This window comes from Bos indicus x Bos taurus, chromosome 20 (assembly GCF_003369695.1).
Source record: "Bos indicus x Bos taurus breed Angus x Brahman F1 hybrid chromosome 20, Bos_hybrid_MaternalHap_v2.0, whole genome shotgun sequence".
Classification (NCBI taxonomy): Eukaryota; Metazoa; Chordata; class Mammalia; order Artiodactyla; family Bovidae; genus Bos; species Bos indicus x Bos taurus.
In genome coordinates this window covers 408598-428393 of record NC_040095.1, presented here as the reverse complement: position 1 = coordinate 428393, position 19796 = coordinate 408598, and the positions used below count along the sequence as shown (strand labels likewise).

Sequence of the window (19796 nt, the reverse complement as noted above, 5' to 3'; positions counted from 1 at the left end):
CTTTGGGAAACCAGAAGATCTGGCAAAACAGCCCATGTTCCCAAATGGCTCCAGTTGAGCTGAGTTGAGGAGCGGCTGCCCCCTTAGCTGGGGCACATGCTTTCTTGATCATTGCTGTCCCCACAGGGCTTGTTTCTAACTTTACATCACTTGCCTGGACCCTGGGACATTTGAGCTTGTAACCCCAGCTTGAAGTAGAATTTCCACATCAGGAGAAGGGAGACATCCCTAAGGAGGTGGACAGGACCTCACCAACCCAGCACAGTGCCAATGTACTGCTTAATCATGGCCTGGCATACTCAGCTTCCAGAAAAGTCCATGTAGCACTCTCCCTACTGCTTTTCCACGGAGGACTGGCCTTTACAACAGGGTTGCAGATGCTTTCTGGAAAAGGGAATGGCAACCCACTCCAGTATTCTTGCCTGGAGAATTCCATAGACAGAGGAGACTGATGGGCTACAGTTCAAAGAGTCAGACACGGCTGAGCGACTAACAAACTCCATGTTACCATGGTTTATGGGATGTCCCACAGACCTAAAGAGACAGGGTCCTAGAAGCCTGAGCTTTCCTTCCCAGATGCAGGCTTTCCAGAGTGAATCCCCCAGCCTGGAATGGCCTCAGTGTCTCTGGGGTTAAAAGTGCACCCAGCAGCTTGCAGAGGCAGTGCAGCCTAGCACTCGCTGTGTCCTGAACCCCCTGGCCTGGGGCAGGGATTTCTGGGGCTGGGTCCTTTCAGGTGTGAGACCCCCATCCTCGGTGCAGTCAAAGCCACGATGAAGCAGTCATCCTTCAGGTGGTCTGCAGAGATGAAATGGGGAGAGGCTTCCGCAGTGGCCCGAGTTTTGCATCTGGGGGTTTGCTGGGATCGGGGGCATCTTCAGGAAGATACTCCTCTGAGAATAAGATGATGATGTGTGTGTGTGTGTGTGTGTGTGTGTGTGTGTGAGACAGAATTGCTCAGTCGTGTCTGACTCTTTACGACCCCATGGACTGTAACCCGCCAGGCTCCTCTGTCCGTGGTATTTCCCAGGCAAGAATGTTGTAGTGGGTAGCCATTTCCTTCTCCAGGGGACCTTCCTGACCCAGGGATCGAATCTCAGTCTCCCACCTTGGGGGTAGACTCTTTACTGTCTGGGCCACCAGGGAAGACGGAGCTCTTACAAAGCCCTGAGGCACTGGCTGACTGCGGCACTTGCCCTGCGTTGCTCTGTCTCTGTCCCTCAGCCCAAGCTGCCTGGATGGAGAGAGGGCAGCATCCAGGTCTTTTGGAAAATTCTATCCTCCTTTTTTGCCCTTATGTTTTCCTTTCTCCCAACCTGAGGAAATCCAATTCGTAAACCTTACAGTAGCGTGATATTAATTCTGCTCATTTAAAGAAACAAACGTCAGAAGCGGGAACCTCCCACTTGCTAGCTGCCCAAATTCATCTCCACTGCTCGCCCTGTCTGCTTCAGTTCCCCAAGAAACCTAACTCTCTCGAGCTGGAGGAGAAGCTCCAGCATTTGGATGAGTTATAGCTGCTGGGAGAGCCTTTCTCTCTCCTCCCATGCCAAATTTGGGGGTGATTTGAAGGCTCCCCTGTGTGTGACTTTCACTTCCGTGTTCTTGTGGACCAAGACTGCCAGGATTTATAAGGAATCCAGCTGAGTTTCAGAAGAGTCAGGCAGGGAGCAAAAATCTAGTCTGAGAATCTCCCAGCTGGCTCAGATCTTGGGGGAGGGGTTAGAGGCGCACTGGAACCTGTTTTCTCAGCAGGATGGGAGAGGGGAAGTGAGGAAGGCCTTGACTGGGAGCACGGAGGAAGCAGATGCTGCCATGGTGGGAACTGTTTCCTCGATGCCTGCGCATGGCTGTGGGCACTGCCACCCCTGGCAAACCCAGGGCCTACGTGTGAAGGGGGCAAGCAGCCTGCACTGAGCCCCGGGGTGCCCAGGTGAAATTCAGTTGCCCTGAACCATCCCCATGGGACTTCCCAGGTGGTCCATGGTAAAGACCCCGCCTGCCAGTGCAGGAGACAAAAGAGAGTGCAGGAGACAAAAGAGATGCGGGTTCAACCCCTGGGTCGGGAAGATTCCCTGGAGGAGGCATGGCTACCCACTCCTGTATTCTTGTCTGAAGAATCCCATGGGCAGAGGAGCCTGGCGGGCCACGGTCCATGGTGTCGCAAAGAGTCGGACACAACAGAGCGACTTAGCTTGCACTCACACATCCCTATAGGGTGGAGGGCCGTGAGTCCGCCCCAGGCTCCGCGAGGAGGGCTCTTGAGAGGAGCAGTAGTACCAGGGACGCATGGAGTGCTATCTACCCTTCGGTGCTCTGGGCCCGGGAGCAGTGCCCTCCCTGCCCTGGGCCTCAGTGCGTCCAGCAAGACAGTGGGCCAGCTGTCTCTCTCATGAGTCCTTGGTTCTAATAAGCTCAAGGCACTCAGCCAGTCAGCAACTCCACGTCCACCTACGAGGCTCCCGGTCATAGAATAAGGTCCCCCAGGCTGTTTGCTGAGGAGGCTGGATTCTTCATTCGGCTCCTTTAAACCCATCCCTTTCCATTCCAGCCAGCCAGCCAGGGCTGCTGTTCAGGCCTGAGCATTTGAGTGGTCTGTGGGGACCCCCTGCCCCTCACAGCACCTACAGCTCTATGGCACCTGCCTGCCACTCAGCTCTCCCATACAGCCTGCCATGTGGTGTTGGCCCTGGCAGGGAAGAGCCTGCTGTCTGAGCTCCAAAGCGGAATCGGAAGTGGTTTAATAGGACTGAGCCCGCTTAGGAAAACACGGCGTCCCAAACCCTGAATCCTTCAGAGCCCTGATAGAAGGGGTGAGCACCCACATCTCCAAAGGAATATCCAGTTAGGAAAAGCAGTTCCCTGGAGGCTTTTCTACGTGCTTAAAAGCCTGGGCTTCAATCCCAGCGCTCTCAGCTGTGTGACTGTGGGCAAGGTACCTAACCTCTCTGAATCTCAGTCACCTCATCCATAAAACAAGACAATGATAAAAATAATATCCATCTGATGGCTGTTGTTTTGAGGATCTGATGTGATTCTGTTGGCCAAAGCCCTCACATGGTGCCTAGTACATAATAAGTGCGCAAGAAGTAGTAACTAGAAAGGGTCCGTTTATATCGGGAATCTCACATGATGAAGAGCGGAAGGTTCTACAAATGCCTCACCCCCATAGAGAGTAGGCACATTTGGAATTTTTCTCCTGCTCTTCTCTTGAGCATCACTACTTAGTGAGAGGATCTTTTAAAGAGGGAAAATAAGTTTGAGAACCATTTTAAATCTGCCAGTCCACAGGGCACAGAAAGGAGAATTGTACTGAAAGACTTCAAACACTACACAGTCTGTTCCACGAAGGTAACCTCCCCACCCACCCCATGTGGGTCTGGGCTCCCTGCTTCCTGGGGCACGGGTGCTGAAGACTGAAGGTCAGGAAGCCCAAGATGGAGCCTCCCCGAGGCAGTCCTCAGTCCTGGGGGCTCCCCACAGTCACCACGTGGCTGCAGAACTGGCGTCCCCGCCCTGAGTCCTGACCCATCCTGTCCCTCCCTCCAGAAACTTGAGTAACAACAGAATAAAGGAGGTGAAAGAGGGCGCTTTTGATGGCGCGGCCAGCGTGCAGGAGCTGGTGCTGACGGGGAACCAGCTGGAGACGGCGCACGGGCGCGCGTTCCGCGGCCTCAGCGGCCTCAAGACCTTGTGAGTCCCTGGGGCCTGGGCCACGGCCGGAGGGAGGGGCTGGGGAAGCAGGGAGGGGCCTGGGCCACGGCCGGAGGGAGGGGCTGGGGAGGCAGGGAGGGGCCTGGGCCACGGCGGGAGGGAGGGGCTGGGGGGGCAGGGAGGGGCCTGGGCCACGGCCGGAGGGAGGGGCTGGGGAGGCAGGGAGGGGCCTGGGCCACAGCCGGAGGGAGGGGCTGGGGAGGCAGTGGGGGCGGGGGCTGGGGAGGCAGGGAGGGGCCAGTGAGGGCTGGCCTGGCGGGGGCGGGTGGGGCCGGCCTGGGCGGCAGAATCCTTTGCTTCCTTTTGCCAGAGAGATGTCAGGCATTTCCCAGCCCTGAACGGCAAAGAACTTAGCATGCACCCCCAACACACACACACACTTGCCTCATATGCAGATTCATACCCGAAACAGGCACACATTTACACAAACGTAGGCGTGACACACGTACATAAAATGACATAGAGACATACATGCAACACGCAGATAAACACATACACAAACAGGCATGTGTGTATCCGCACACAAACTGATGTCCAGAGCCACCTCTTGATTCTCCGCCCCTCCCCAAAATATCCACACATACACTAACCACCATACAATACGCATGTGTATACGTATACACACGTGACACCTGCTTCTACTATAAGTAAAGCATCCGCAGCCAAGAATGTGCGCACACATTTACAGGCAGCCCCAGGTCCAGCCATGGCAGACCTCAGCATCGTGACAGGTCTGAGCATGGAGTTGGCAAAAAGAGCACCCCACACTCACACACACACCCGTGGGGCAGGAGAAAGGGGCACCCTACACTCACAGACACACACACACGGAAAGGATGGGAGGGAAGAGACGACACCTGTGCTTGCTCCCTGCACCCCTCTCCCTGCAGGATGCTGAGAAGTAACCTGATCAGCTGTGTGAGCAATGACACCTTTGCTGGCCTGAGCTCAGTGAGGCTGCTCTCTCTCTATGACAATCGGATCACCACCATCACCCCCGGAGCCTTCACCACGCTTGTCTCTCTGTCTACCATGTAAGTCCCCTGGACCCACCGCACACTCACTCTGGGTACCTCTCCTGCAGCCCTCTGCCCTCTCAGCGCCTGACTGTCTTTGACCCAAAGTCATCTCTCCATCTGTCAACTTAAACATGTATCAGGCTCCCTCCGTGTGCCAGGCACCATTAAATGCTAAGGAGGCACAGACGTGGGCCCCGCTTCCTGGAGCTCAGAGCATAGTGAGCTGCCACAGAATAGAGGCCCACAGTGATATGAAAACCTAACATGGGCCTTGTCAAGGAACACTGGAGCTATGTTCTGGAAGGTGAGGGCGAATTAGCTTGTTCAAGAAAGTGGAAAGTGCATTCCTTCACTGGGAAGAGCATGTGCAAAGGCCCTGGGTTAAAGCAGGGCAGAGATGCAGGACGAGCAGTGCCTAACGTGGTCATACACAGCGGACAAGGCTGGAGGGGGGGCCAGGGCCAGGCTGCAGGACAGCCGTGGGCCGTTCGGTTTCTAACCAGAGCATGTTAGGAATCCAGCAAAGGTTTTAAGCAGGCCAGTGGGGATTTTTTTAAGCAATGTCACTGACTGCTTAAATGTATATCAGAACCAGTTAGAGTCTAGCTCTCTGGACGAGTGTTCCTGCCCACAAAATTCACTGCATTGCTAAGGGAGGCTGCCTAGAATAATGGTGAAAACTTTGGACTCTAGAGCCAAATTTTCTGGCTTCAAATCCTAGCTGTACCTCGTGTTAGCTGTGTGACCTTGGAAAAGTTACTTTACCTCTCTGTGCTTTTGCCGTCACTTCTCATAATCCTCATGGGATTGTTTTGAGGACTGAATCTTTGCAAAGTGCACAGCAGGGGCCTGAGATAGGGAAAGTGCTCAGCGTGTGTCAGCTTTTATGGCTGTCCATCATATTTCCGTGTGGCTCTGTTACCCTTAGTTGCTCGCTTTTTTATCCCTCTCTTCTTTTCTCCAAAGACCCTTTGGTAGACAGAAGCGAAAGCTATTTCTGCATCTCCTGTAGCTGCTGCGCATGTTCATGATCCCAGACACTGACCTCGCTGGGAATAAAAGCCAAAGTTCCAGAATGTGCTAAAGGCCCCACTGCATCGAGTCCCTCAGCCCCATCAGCCTTCCTGTTATGTGCATGCCCCAGGCCACTCCCCACTGAGAACTCTGCACGGCTGCACCCACTGCCTGCAAAGCCCTTCTCCCGCTCCCTCCCCTCCTCCCTTCGTTGGCTCCAGTGTCAGTTGCCTCGGCCCGTTCCACCTCTGCCGTCACCCCCAGTTCTTCCAGCCCGGCTTTTCTAGTTGTTTTCCATAGCACTGACCATTCCCTAACATACTACACTTTTTGCTGTTGGGCTTCCCTGGCGGCTCTGAGGGTAAAGAATCTACCTGCAATGCAGGAGACACGGGTTCAATCCCTGGATCGGGAAGATCCCTTGGAAAAGGTAATGGCTACCCACTCCAGTATTCTTAATTAGAAAGTATCTGCCTCCCATCAGCTGGAATATAAGTTCCAGAAGGAAGAAGAACAGGGATACATGACTGTTTTGTTCACTGCTCTATCCCCACTGCGTACATCTGAGCCTGGCACTCAGTGAAAGAAAGTGAAAATGAAGTCGCTCAGTCGTGTCCAACTCTTTGCAACCCCGTGAACTGGGGCCTACCAGGCTCCTCCGTCTATGGAATTTTCCCTGCAAGAGTACAGGAGTGGGTTGCCATTGCCTTCTCCAGGGGATCTTCCTGACCCAGGGATTGAACCCAGGTCTCCGGCATCATAGGCAGATGCTTTACCATCTGAGCCACCAGGGAAGTCCCACCTTTATAAAATTGCTGAACAAGTGGATGAGTTGAATGAATGAGTGACATCAGCATGGAGGACAATGGGTAAGGAACTAGCAGTGTGGGTGGGTCTGTTTATCTCAGCCCACTTCTTACCTCTCCTGGATGCCTCCACCCTGGGAATCCAAAACCCAGAGGGCTAGAACCACAGAGCATGTAGGGAACAGACTCCATCAGGAGGAGGAACTTAGCCGCCTTCTCACAGTTGCTGACTCTCAGAGCCGGAGTCGACCCCAGGAAGGACTCCCAAGCCCTCAACTGCCATGTCAAACCACAGCCCCTCGTGGGCTCTCTGGCCCTGTTCTTCAACCTTCCTACGCTCTGTGTCCCTCATTTGTGAAGTGGGAATCATGTCACATCCTTCCTAGGGTTGCTATGACAAGTCTGAATAAGAGAATGGGTTTATAAAACACTCGGTCCCATTCCAGCCCTCTGGGAAACTCCCGTATCCGTCCATCATCGCATCTGACGGATATGTGTCCAGTGCCCGTGCTGACGCCCTGCTGGTTCCCGAGGCTCAGAGCAGGAGGACAGGCCTGGTCCCTCCTCACAGCGAGTCTGAGGAGGGAGGCGTTAGCAGCTCCGACGTGTGCTGTGGAGGAACTGCGGGCGACTAAAGCGAGAACAGAACAGGGCTGCTGCTGTTGCTACTGCCAAGTCGCTTCAGTCGTGTCTGACTCTGTGCAACCCCATGGACTGTAGCCCATTAGGCTCCTCTGTCCATGGGATTTCCCAGGCAAGAGTACTGGAGTGGGTTGCCATGCTCTCCTTCAGGGGATCTTCCAAACCCAGGGATCAAACCCACGTCTCCTGCGTTGTAGATGGATTCTTTATCACTCCCACCTCCTGGGAAGCCCAGGGCTTCTTTGGGGAGGGGTCATTTAAGCTGAGGGGCCAGCCAGGCACACGGTAAAGAACTTCATTCCAGACTGGAGGAGCAGCTTTGAGTGAAGGCTCTGAGTGTGAGAAATTGAGTCGGCTCACACAGGTAGAGCCCATTGAACAAGGGAGGGCATGGCAGGGATGGGGTCCTGTCTGTCGGCAGAGGTCTAGCATAAGATCCTTGCAAAGACCGCCCCTGGGATGTAGAAGAGGGTCTGGCTTCCTTTTCCAGACTTTCTTCCTCTTTCCTCATTCCCTTGCACTGGAAGCAGACCTTTCTGGAGAGCCAGGTTCTAGGCTTGCAGACCTGGATCCCAGGACCAACCCCCCTGGGACCAGGAGAGATGCTGAGCACTCAGAGGGGGCCCTTTTCTCCTCCCAGAAACCTGCTATCCAACCCCTTCAACTGCAACTGCCACCTGGCCTGGCTTGGGAAGTGGCTGAGGAAGAGACGGATAGTCAGCGGGAACCCCCGGTGCCAGAAGCCCTTCTTCCTCAAAGAGATTCCCATCCAGGACGTGGCCATCCAGGACTTCACCTGTGACGGTGAGGACGCTTGGGGGCAGGGCCGGGCCAGGCAAGGAAGTGAGGAGAAACGGGAGGCGCGGGCAGGGGTAACTGCAGGTCAGGACCCCTTAAACCTGAGTCTCCTCTGCCCTCGGCGGGCAGCTGGAGCTCCGAAGGACTCTGCAGGCCTGCTTGCTGGCCCACACAGCTCCATCATGCAAATTAAAAACAGTTCCTCTTAAGGAAGACATTAAGGCTTCCATCAGTTAGAAATCTGTTGTAAGATACTGCTTTTGTTAAAGCAAGATACTTTGTGGCCATCTCTGAAGACACTCTTGAACCACGTATCCTAATCTGCTGTATCCACAGCGAGTTTGGTGCCCGTTGGGTGATGGGGCACCTTTGAGCAGTACGCCACCTACACAGCTGAACATGGGAGCCCTGGCTTGCGATTTTCCTGCCTGTATCATCATGAGGCTCAGAGCAGGTGCTCATGAGAAACAGACTTCCAGATGAGCTTCTGGGAAATTCCTGTCTTGGGCTAGGCAGTACACACCTGCAGATCCAAGGCTTTGAGCGTTAGGATTAGACACATGTTTCTTTGCATAAATTCAGGCCAGCACGGTTTTTACTGGGTCAACTTTAGGTAACTAGAGATGGACAACCTGGTTTGTAAATTAACAGAAGTTCAGGTATAACGGGGGCTGGGGACACAGTCACCACCCCAGGGGGATTGTGTAGTGGAAGATGTGGAGAACAGGAGGACACAGGCCCACCCCACCAGGACCACCCCTTCGGTCAGCTTGGCTTACTCCTTTGGTCACCCTACCAGGGGTCTGACCCGCGCCCCTGCAGTAGAAATACGGAGTCCTAACCACGGGCCTGCCAGGGAAGTCCCCATTTGGTTTACTCCTGAACTGGTTAACAGTGACCGCTTCCCTTTCTAGTATCTGGTTAATCGAGTTTTTAGCATCTTTGTTTTATGATAAACATGGGGGAAGATAGACAGCCCTATTTCCCGACCCAGGCGCCTCTCCTTTCCCTTCAGCCACGGAGGAGACCAGCAAGCTCCTTATCCCGTTCTGGCTCAAAGCTGAAGGCTCCCCTGTCATATTAGCAGCTGGGTCAGGGAGCGGGCTGAGCTCACCCGGGCAGGCGGGGCCCTCTCCTGCCTCGCTCACTGCCGGCTCTCCGCAGGCAACGATGAGAGCAGCTGCCAGCTGGGTCCGCGCTGCCCCGAGCAGTGCACCTGTGTGGAGACGGTGGTGCGCTGCAGCAACCGGGGGCTCCGTGCCCTTCCCAAAGGCATCCCCAAGGACGTGACGGAGCTGTGAGTACCCTGCCACCACGACGACCTGGAGATGCCTTCCCCGAAGGCATCCCCGCAAAGCGGGAGCCTTGGCCAGGGTCAGGCGGCGTCCTGCACGTGGCACAGGAAGCTCTCCCGCCCAAACCTCTGCCTGGCGGTGACGACCCTCTAGAATACAAGTGGGAGGGCTATTGTCTCGTGGTCTCTGACACCCCCAGGCCCCTGCTCTGCACTCTGTAGTTGTTGTTGAGTCACTAAGTCGTGTCCGACTCTTCTCAGCCCTATGGACTGCAGCACGCCAGGCCTCCATCCCTCGGAGTTTGCCCAAGTTCATGTCCACGGAATCGGTGATGGCTTCCAACCATCTCATCGTCTATCGTCCCCTTCTCCTCCTGCCTTCTATCTTTTCCAGCATCAGGGTCTTTTCCAGTGAGTCAGCTCTTCACATCTTCACGATGGCCAAAGTATTGGAGCTTTAGCTTCATCATCAGTCCTTCCAGTGAATATTCAAGGTTGATTTCCTTTAGGATTGACTAGTTTGATCTCCTTGTTGTCCAAGGGACTCTCACGAGCTTCTCTGGCACCACAGTTTGAAAGCATCAGTTCTTCGGTGCTCATTCTTCTTTTTGGTCACAACCCCCCACAATTTCTCAGTCTGACCCCAGAAATAGCACGTAATGGTCAAAACACAGCCCAGCAGGCATTACGGCTTAGCAAGCACGTCTTCGAATATGGTCCTATTTTAACTGAAAACCACCCATTTTACAGAGGAAATCTTAGTTCTGAGTTCCGCTCAGTCTCCACCCAGGAGCCTTCTTACTCTACACCCCACCTCCTGACACTAAGTCTCTGGGGGTTGCTCCTTCGTCAGAAGCTCCCAGTTAAATGAAAGCGAGACCGTTCCCCTCATGAAGGGTTTTACTATTGTGGGAAAAAGCCTTCTGTCTGCCCCCCGGGAAGTTGAGAGGGTCTCACAGGCAGGAAGGCCTCGCGGGCATGGCCATGTCACAGCACGGGCACGGCCGGGCGGGCAGCCCCTGCGGGATGGACACGGCAGCCTCATGCTGTCTCCCATCCCTTCGTCATTGCCTCCACGCATGTTTGCTGGGTACCTCGTGTGTCAGGTACTCTGCTCACACCAAGGAGGTGATGGTGCACGAAACAGGTGCGACCCCTACCCGCGTGGCTCCTGGTTTCATGGGGAAGGTTGACATTTGCTCAGTCATCTCAGACACACATGTGACGTGACAACCATGAAAAGTGCTACAAAGAAGAGGAACCAGATTCTTATGACATCCAAAAGTAGGGAGATTTGACTTGGATGTGAAGATTGGAGAAAGCTGCTCTGGGGGTGGGAGGTAAGGATAGGGGCTGGAGCTGGACTCTAAAGGGGAAGGGGCCGATAAAGAGAAGGGGGGCTGCCCGAGCTGAGGCCATCGTGGTGGGTAGGCAGAGCTGGAGAGGGCTGGTGGAAGCCCAGCGGGCCCTCTGGGGCCACTGTACCACCCACAGGTCAGGCTGGCTGTCCCTGCCCGGGGCCCCAGGCACACCCGGTCCTGAGGCTGAGCTTAGCAAATGCCCTTGGGGGGATGTTTCTCTGCTGGGTTCTGCCAGCGCCTCGCGGGGTGGAGCCTGAGTGTGCACTGCTCTAGAGTAGCTGAGCGGTTCCTGTGTGTGTTGTGGCTCCTGGCATGTCCTGAGACTCCGTGAGACTGTCCCTGCGCTGCCAGCCCAATGGAGGAAGGTTGGGATAGTCACAGAAAGCCTGTGTCAGTCCTGGGTTTGGGCAGGAGATGTGCCTGTGGAGATGTGTGTGTGCGCGTGTTCAGTCGCTCAGTTGTGTCCGACTCTTTGACCGTAGCCCGCCAGGCTCCTCTGTCCACGGGACTTTCCATGCCAGAATACTGCAGTGGGCTGCCATTTTCGACTCCAGGGGATCTTCCCAACCCAGGGATCAAATCTGCGTCTCTTGCATCTCCTGCATCGGCCAGCCAGTTCTTTACCGTTGTGCCACCTGGGAAGCACCCTTGGAGATGCACATGAGCAATGGGGAGAGCTCCATGCTTTCCTGGCTGGGCTACTTGGGGGGTGGGGGCTGCAGAAAATGAGCCAGGTTTACGCCTCCTCCCTGAGCCAATTAAGTGCCAAGTAGCACATGTCAAAGAGAAGAAAATGCCATGAAAACAGGCCCTCAAATGTTTTTCCCCAAAAGCTCATGAAACAGAGATTGAAATAACAAACATAATTGGTCATAATTATAAACTTGAGAGCTTTGGGAGGAGACCTGATTTCCTGCTTTGGAAATGACGGCACTGCTCTCTGCCAGACGTGGGATCCAAAGCTCGCCAATGAGGGCAGACCTCACCTCTGTCACCAGCCATCTCCTGGAGGGGAAGGAGAGTGTCTAGGGAGGAGTGGGGAGGGGAGGCAGGGGAACAGCCTCCAGAGAAAGGGAAAGCTGACAGGCCCAGAACACCGGGGCTCAGAGGGCTCTTGTCAGGGACATTGGCTGAGTCCAGAGTCAGTGTTTCCAAGGTTGGCTTTTCAGCTCCCTCGGCATCTTTAGTTATATTGGGCAGAGCTGCCAACTTACAAAACAAAATTAAGCTTAATTCACTGAGAAGGAGAAAAAAACAAGTTATACAGTGTTTCTCCAAAGGTCACAGTGTAGGAGTCTGCAACCAGCACAAGAGAGCAGGGCAGGCACCCCATGGCCCTGCTCTCTGTGGGTCTCCTCTGTCCTCTCCTCTTGGGTGAGTCAGGCTAAACAGAGGCCTCTCTGCCCCACCCGCACCTGTTCATTCAGTGCCCCCACGTTGTCGTTGAAATAGGCCATTTGCAACAGTGTGAATGGACGTGAAGGGTGTTATGCTTAGTGAAGGAAGTCAGAGAAAAACAATAGCGTATGAGCTCACTTGTATGTAGAATCTAAAAATCAAAATGAATGTATACGTATGTAACAGAAGAGAAACAGACTCACACATACAGAGAACAAACTGGTGGTCACCGCTGGGGAGAGAAAAACAGGGAAGGGGCCAGGTGGGGGAAGGGGCTTCAGAGGCACCGCTGGGGAGAGAAAAGCAGGGGAGGGGCCAGGTGGGGGAAGGGGCTTCAGAGGCTCAAGCTACTATGTGCAAAATAAGGAAGTTACGAGCATATACTGTACAGCACAGGGAATATAGCCGACAGTTTATCATAACTTTAAATGAAGTGTAAGCTATGGCATCACTGACTCAATGGACATGAGTTTGAGTAAACTCCAGGAGTTGGTGATGGACCGGGAGGCCTGGCGTGCTGCAGTCCATGGGGTCGCAAAGAGTCAGACACGACTGAGTGACTGAACTGAACTGAAGCTATAATGTTGAATCACTGTGTTGTACACCTGAAACTAATACACTATTGTACATCAGTTCAGATCAGTCACTCAGTCCTTTCCGACTCTTTGTGACCCTATGAATCACAGCACGCCAGGCCTCCCTGTCCATCACCAACTTCCAAGTTCACCCAGACTCAGGTCCATCAAGTCAGTGATGCCATCCAGCCATCTCATCCTCTGTCGTCCCCTTCTCCTCCTGCCCCCAATCCCTCCCAACATCAGAGTCTTTTCCAATGAGTCAACTCTTTACATGAGGTGCCAAAGTACTGGAGTTTCAGCTTTAGCATCATTCCTTCCAAAGAACACCCAGGACTGATCTCCTTTAGAGTGGACTGGTTGGATCTCCTTGCAGTCCAAGGGACTCTCAAGAGTCTTCTCCAACGCCACAGTTCAAAAGAGTCAATTCTTCGGCGCTCAGCTTTCTTCACAGTCCAACTCTCACATCCATACATGACTACTGGAAAAACCATAGCCTTGACTAGACGGACCTTTGTTGGCAAAGTAATGTCTCTGCTTTTGAATATGCTATCTAGGTTGGTCATAACTTTCCTTCCAAGGAGTAAGCGTCTTTTAATTTCATGGCTGCAGTCACCATCTGCAGTGATTTTGGAGCCCCAAAAAATAAAGTCTGACATTGTTTCCACTGTTTCCCCATCTATTTCCCATGAAGTGATGGGACCAGATCCCATGATCTCAGTTTTCTGAATGTTGAGCTTTAAGCCAACTTTTTCACTCTCCTCTTTCACTTTCATCAAGAGACTTTTTAGTTCCTCTTCACTTTCTGCCATAAGGGTGGTGTCATCTGCATATCTGAGGTTATTGGTATTTCTCCTGGCAATCTTGATTCCAGCTTGTGCTTCTTCCAGCCCAGTGTTTCTCATGATGTACTCTGTATATAAGTTAAATAAGCAGGGTGACAATATTGCAGCCTTGACATACTCCTTTCCCTATTTGGAACCAGTCTGTTGTTCCATGTCCAGTTCTAACTGTTGCTTCCTGACCTGCATATAATTTTCTCAAGAGGCAGGTCAGGTGGTCTGGTAGTCCCATCTCTTGAAGAATTGTCCACAGTTTATTGTGATCCACACAGTGAAAGGCTTTGGCATAGTCAATAAAGCAGAAATAGATGTTTTTCTGGAACTCTCTTGCTTTTTCAATGATCCAGCAGATGTTGGCAATATGATCTCTGGTTCCTCTGCCTTTTCTAAAACCAGCTTGATCATCTGGAAGTTCACGGTTCATGTATTGCTAAAGCCTGGCTTAGAGAATTTTGAGCATTACTTTACTAGCGTGGGAGATGAGTGCAGTTGTGCAGTAGTTTGAGCATTCTTTGGCATTGCCTTTCTTTGGGATTGGAATGAAAACTGACCTTTTCCAGTCCTGTGGCCACTGCTTTTCTGTCCATGGGATTTCCCAGGCAAGAATACTGGAGTGGGTTGCCTTTTCCTCCTCCAGGGGATCTTCCCAACCCAGGGATCAAATCCACCTCTCCTGCCTTGGCAGGCAGATTCTTCACCGCCATCAAGACCCCTTTCCATTTTGTAGAAGCCTCCGGGACTCTAAGAACCAGTGTTTCTATGTGGGTTTTATCTATTGATATGTACCATATTGGAAACTACAACTGAGTAGTTGTAGTTTAAATTATATTTTAAAATATTTATTTTAATTTCATTTAAAAATGACAACAATATACCATCACATGTTTCTATAAAAAGCATACTTTTGTGAAAACAAACTAAAAGAAATTTCATTGTGAGGAATGACATTATGTTTTATAAATGTCATAGAAGAAACTGGATTATTATATCTGCTTCAGCATTCACTCTGTTGTGATATGTTCTGGGTGAACTATAAGAAGAAAATCTGACTTCACACAGATGTGTAGTTAGAAAAAGAATTTTGGTAGCTTTCTCAAATAATTGTGAACATTCTTCTCTGATAATATATCAAAACAGCATAGTAGTCATTTGTTTTTTCTTTTGAATTTCATTGAAGCATAGTTGATTACAGTGTTGTGTTAATTTCTGTTGCTGCTAAGTCGCTTCAGTCGTGTCCGACTCTGTGCGACCCCATAGACGGCAGCCCACCAGGCTCCCCCGTCCCTGGGATTCTCCAGGCAAGAACACTGGAGTGGGTTGCCATTTCCTTCTCCAATGCATGAAAGTGAAAAGTGAAAGTGAAGTCGCTCAGTTTTACTGTACATCAAAGTGATTCAGTTATATATACATATATATATATTCTTTTTCATATTCTTTTCCATTATGGTTATCACAAGATATTGAATATAGTTTCCTATGCTACATAGTAGGGCCTTGTTCTTATCCAGTCCATTTATACTAGTCTGCATCTGCTAATGCCAACCTCATATTCCTTCTCTTCCCCACGCCCACCTGGGCACCCACGAATCTGTTCTCTGTGCCTGTGTGTCTGTTTCTGTGTCATAGACATGTTCTTCTGTGTACTATTTTAGATCCCATGTATAAGTGACATCACATGGCGTTTGTCTCTCTCTTGTGACTTCACTCAGTGTGGTAATCTCTAGGTTCATCCATGCTGCTGCAGGTGGCGTGGTTTCATTCCTTTGAATGACTAAGTAGTAATCCATTGGATATATGTGCCACATCTTCATTATCCATTCATCTGTCAGTGGACACTTAGGCTGTCTCCATGCCTTGGCTATTGTAAATAGTCCTGCTATGAACACAGAAGCACGTATCTTTTTTGAATTATAGTTTTGTCTGGGTATATGCCCAGGAGTGGGATTGCTGGTAATGCTATTTTTAGTTTTCTGAGGAAACTCCATACTGTTGTTCATAGTGGCTGCACCCGGAGAAGGCAATGGCACCCCACTCCAGTACTCTTGCCTGGAAAATCCCATGGACGGAGGAGCCTGGTGGGCTGCAGTCCATGGCGTCGCTAACAGTCGGACACAACTGATCGACTTCACTTTCACTTTTCACTTTCATGCACTGGAGAAGGAAATGGCAACCCACTCCAGTGTTCTTGCCTGGAGAATCCCAGGGACAGAGGAGCCTGGTTGGAGGCCGTCCATGGGGTTGCACAGAGTCGGACACGACTGAAGCGACTTGGCAGCAGCAGCAGCACTGGCTGTACCAATTCACATTCCCACAACAGTGTAGGAGGGCTCCCTTTTCTCCACACCCTCTGTGCTCCTGCTGCTGCTGTTACTTCAGTCATGTCCGAACCTCAGCGACCCCTTGGACTACAGCCTTCCAGGCTCCTCCGTCCATGGGATTTTCCAGGCAAGAGTACTGGAGTGGGGTGCCATCGCCTTCTCCACCACACCCTCTCTAGCATTCATTATTTATAGACTTTTTACTGATGGCCATTCTGACTCGTGTGAGGTGGTAACTCATTGTAGTTTTGATTTGCATTTCTCTAACAATTAGAGGTGATGGACATCTTTACATGCGTCTCTCGACCATCTTTGTATCCTCTTTGGAGAAATGTCTATTTAGGTCTTCTGTCCATATTTCAATTGAGTTGTTTGGGTTTTTGCTATTGAAATATAGGAACTGTTTGTATATTTTGGAAATTAAGTCCTTGTCATTCACATCATTTGCAAATATCTTCTCCCCATTATTTTCTCCCAGTCCTTAGGTTGTCTTTTCGTTTTGTTTGTGGTTTCCTTTGCTGTGCAAAAGTTTATAAATTTGATTAGATCCCATTTGTTTATTTTTGTTCTTATTTCTATTGCCTTGGGAGACAGACCTGAGAAAACATTGGTACAATCTATATCAGGGAATGTTTTGCCTGTGATCTCTTTAGGAGTTTGGCAGTGTCTTGTCTTATATGTAAGCCTGTAAGCCATTCTGAGTTTATTTTTGTGTACGGGGTGAGGGTGTGTTCTAACTTCATTGGTTGACATGTACCCAGTACGTGGTGGTCATTTCTTAAAGGCTGGTTGTAGTGTGAAACTCGAAACCATATCAATGGGCTCTTTATACTTTTACTTTAAAATCCACTGATCTGTCTTGCATTTTGAATGTGACTTTCCCCCTGATTCATGTTCTTATAACACACTGGTCATTTGGAAAATATTGCTTTGCTCAGTTTTGCAGATTTTTCTCAATGTTGACACATGGCGTTATACAATATAAAAAAAAAATGTGATAGCCATTAATGGTCGTCCCTGACCTCATCAGGAAAGTCTTGAATTAAGGGGACCCTCTTAAGTCCTGGGTGGCAGTTACAAGCTTTCTAAATTTTTAATTTTCATGTGGAAGCTCAGATTTTCTCATCTTCCACAAAGTCTTGTCAGTTGTTCTACCTGAAGTGCCAGGCTCACTCTCTTCATTGTCAAGAAACTGTCTACTAAATACCCAACTCTGAATCATCTGTTTGCTAGTCATTCGTGTAAGTTAAAATGGTGTTTTATGAAAGAATAAAAAAGCAGTCCTGCTTGCAACTCAGTTTCCCAGGTGCTTTTCCTCAAGACCACTAATGTCCTTCCTGTAGCCCAGAAAACTACTGTCCTTCCTGTAGCCCAGAAGGGCCTCAGGCACACCTCCCATGTGGCCACAGAGAGCACTAAGACGTTGTGTGCTCGAGTCGAGGTTTAATTCAATTAATAACTTTTTACTGCTTCCAAAAGGGCATTCTTAAGTGAAACTGGCCTTGTTTTTTGACCTTCAAATGGCATGGAGGTGTAGAATCAGTTCAGTTCAGTCGCTCAGTCGTGTCCGACTCTTTGCGACCCCATGAATCGCAGCACGCCAGGCCTCCCTGTCCATCACCACCTCCGGAGGTGTAGATTAGTGACTACTAATATCATTGGTGCCGCTGCCTTAGTTCACCCTGAGGTGCCAACACTTTTACTCACACAACATAAAAGGAAAACAATGTTTTAATCTTATCGCAGAAGTTGTTTTAGCCTCATAGACCCCTGAAGCAGGATCCACATAGGCGTCTAGGGACTACACTTTGAGAACCACTCAGCTTGTTACATACTATCAGGCAAAGAATGCAGACAGCCACCCATTAGAAGTCAGCATGGAGTTCCTGATTTAAAAGCACTCCTGAGAAGTCTTATTAAAAGTAGAGCAGGGAAATTTCCCGGCAGGCCAGTGGTTAGGACTTGGTGCTTTCACTGCCAGAGCCCAGGTTCAGTCCCTGATTTGAGAACTAAAATCCCACAAGCCACGCAGTGCTGCCGAAAACAAACAAGCAGAGCAGAAACAAGCGTGGGGCATCTGAGCTGCCAAGGTCACTGACTCAAATACTCTCTGCAAAGGTGGAGACTCATTGGCTTCAGAAATTTTTGTTACTCCATCCATGAACTTTTTAGACTCAGACTTACCAGTCTGAGAAAACTTATACCTAAAATCGGCTTGCTTCCACTTACAGGAATGTTACTAACATCAGGCCTTCTTGGTTCTGGAAACAAACTTTGCAAGCCTACATCTTCCTAAGGGCTAGAGAGGAGGATGGGAATCTAGTGCTGGTAGAGGGAGTTCGTGCATGGTCCACTCCTGGTCAGTATCAAGGAAGTGTTGTTAATAATTTTGGTAGGAGGACCTGATTTTTTTCTTGGTCTCCTACCGCTGACATCCCACAGAGAGAGGAAGGGAGGGATGATCTACCTCCCCCATCTCAACTGTGGAAAGAAAGGACTTCTATAGGGAGATGGGATCTGAGGGATCATGGGAAGCAGGACAGCAGTGCAGAAGCACACGCACGCACACACACGCACACGCACACACACACTGACAGGAGACTTAAAAGGGCCGGAGCTCGACCAGGAGGGCACAGGGCTAAGACACAGCTCTTAGGGAGTGAATGCAGCAGGAGGCGATGACAAGAATGCATTGATTGAAGGACCTAGCCCAGCACTGGTCAACTCCGAGGGGTTAGAGGATGGGGGTCTGGGGTACAGCAGGTAGCTCAGGTGAAACTTTCTCCTCATCTCCAACCTAATTAGGTAATGGATATGCATGCAAAACCAGGAGAAAAGGGACTTCCATGGCATGGCAGTCCAGTGACTAAGAATCCACCTTCCAATGCAGGGGGCGCAGTTTCAATCCCCGGTCAGGGAGCTAAGATCCCAAGTGCTGCATGGTATGGCCAAAACAAAAAAAAAAAAAAAAAGGAGGAGGAGGAGGAGCCAAGTGGTGAGCACAGATGAGTAGCGTGGACAGATGTGCTTTGGACCAGGGAGGAATCCAGGAAGTTTTGCCCACTGAAACCATTAGGAAAGCAAGGAAAAATGCCCTGACTGTGTAAAATCCACCAGGGCTGTCATTTATAGAGCTTTACTTGTGCCAGATCTTTTCAGATGTGATCTCGTTTAATCCTCCCCATAGTCCGACAAGGCAGCATGTAGGACTTATTTCCATTTTGCAGATGAGGTAACTGAGACACAGCAGGGCTGAATAATTTCTTGCTTTTTCTGTTTTTCTAATTTGGCTGTGCTGAATCTTAGTTGCAGGACGCAGGAACTTCATTGCCACATGAGGACTCTTAGTGGCAGCACGTGGGATCTAGTTCCCCAACCAGGGATGGAACCCAGGCCCCCTGCATTAGGAGCACAGCATCTTGGCCATTGGGCCACTAGGGAAGTCCCTGAATAATTTTGTAAAATGATGCTGCCAAGAAGCAGCAGAACATAAACACAAGTCCAGATCTGTCTGATCCACAGACCCATCCTTGAGCCACTATACTCCGGTATAGCAGAAGCACAGGTCCCTGTGTGCCCAGCCCAGTGGCCCAGCTTATTGGGCATTTGCAGAAGATAGCCACAGTCTCCTGGGGACCCGCCACCTGCATTCAAGCAGGGAGAGGGCAGGCACAGCATTCCCGCTGTGAGGCAGTAGGGACCTGTCAGTGATTCCAGCTGGGTCCGTCCTGACAGCTGGACCTGCGCTAGCAACGCCAGCTGCTGCCCAAGAAGAGGCTGCTGCTTTCTGTGACCCCCTGTCCTGGGCAGGTTCCTCTGAGCACTTTCTAAAGCAGCTGCTCAACTCTGACTGTGTCCTTGCCTTTATTTGGCCCAGCAAGAGGGGCAGAAATTGCCTACAGCCAGCTGGAGGGAGCTGACCGCATCTTTGGAGAGCAGACTGGCTATGGGCACAGCGGCACGCAGGAGTCCTGGCACAGACCCTGGCCCAGAGGAGACCTCAGCAGATGACTGC

The 19796-nt window shown here is 50.9% G+C and overlaps 1 protein-coding gene across 2 annotated transcripts in view; it reads left to right on the top strand.

Moving 5' to 3' along the window:
• Window positions 1-19796, top strand: part of SLIT3 (slit guidance ligand 3) — a 718206-nt gene that overhangs the window by 617840 nt on the left and 80570 nt on the right. For both annotated transcript variants that reach the window (XM_027520392.1, XM_027520393.1), the window contains exons 17-20: window positions 3550-3693; window positions 4605-4748; window positions 7836-7999; window positions 9158-9290. In XM_027520392.1, the coding sequence (XP_027376193.1) occupies window positions 3550-3693; window positions 4605-4748; window positions 7836-7999; window positions 9158-9290 (585 nt within the window). The remainder of the gene's footprint in view (window positions 1-3549; window positions 3694-4604; window positions 4749-7835; window positions 8000-9157; window positions 9291-19796) is intronic.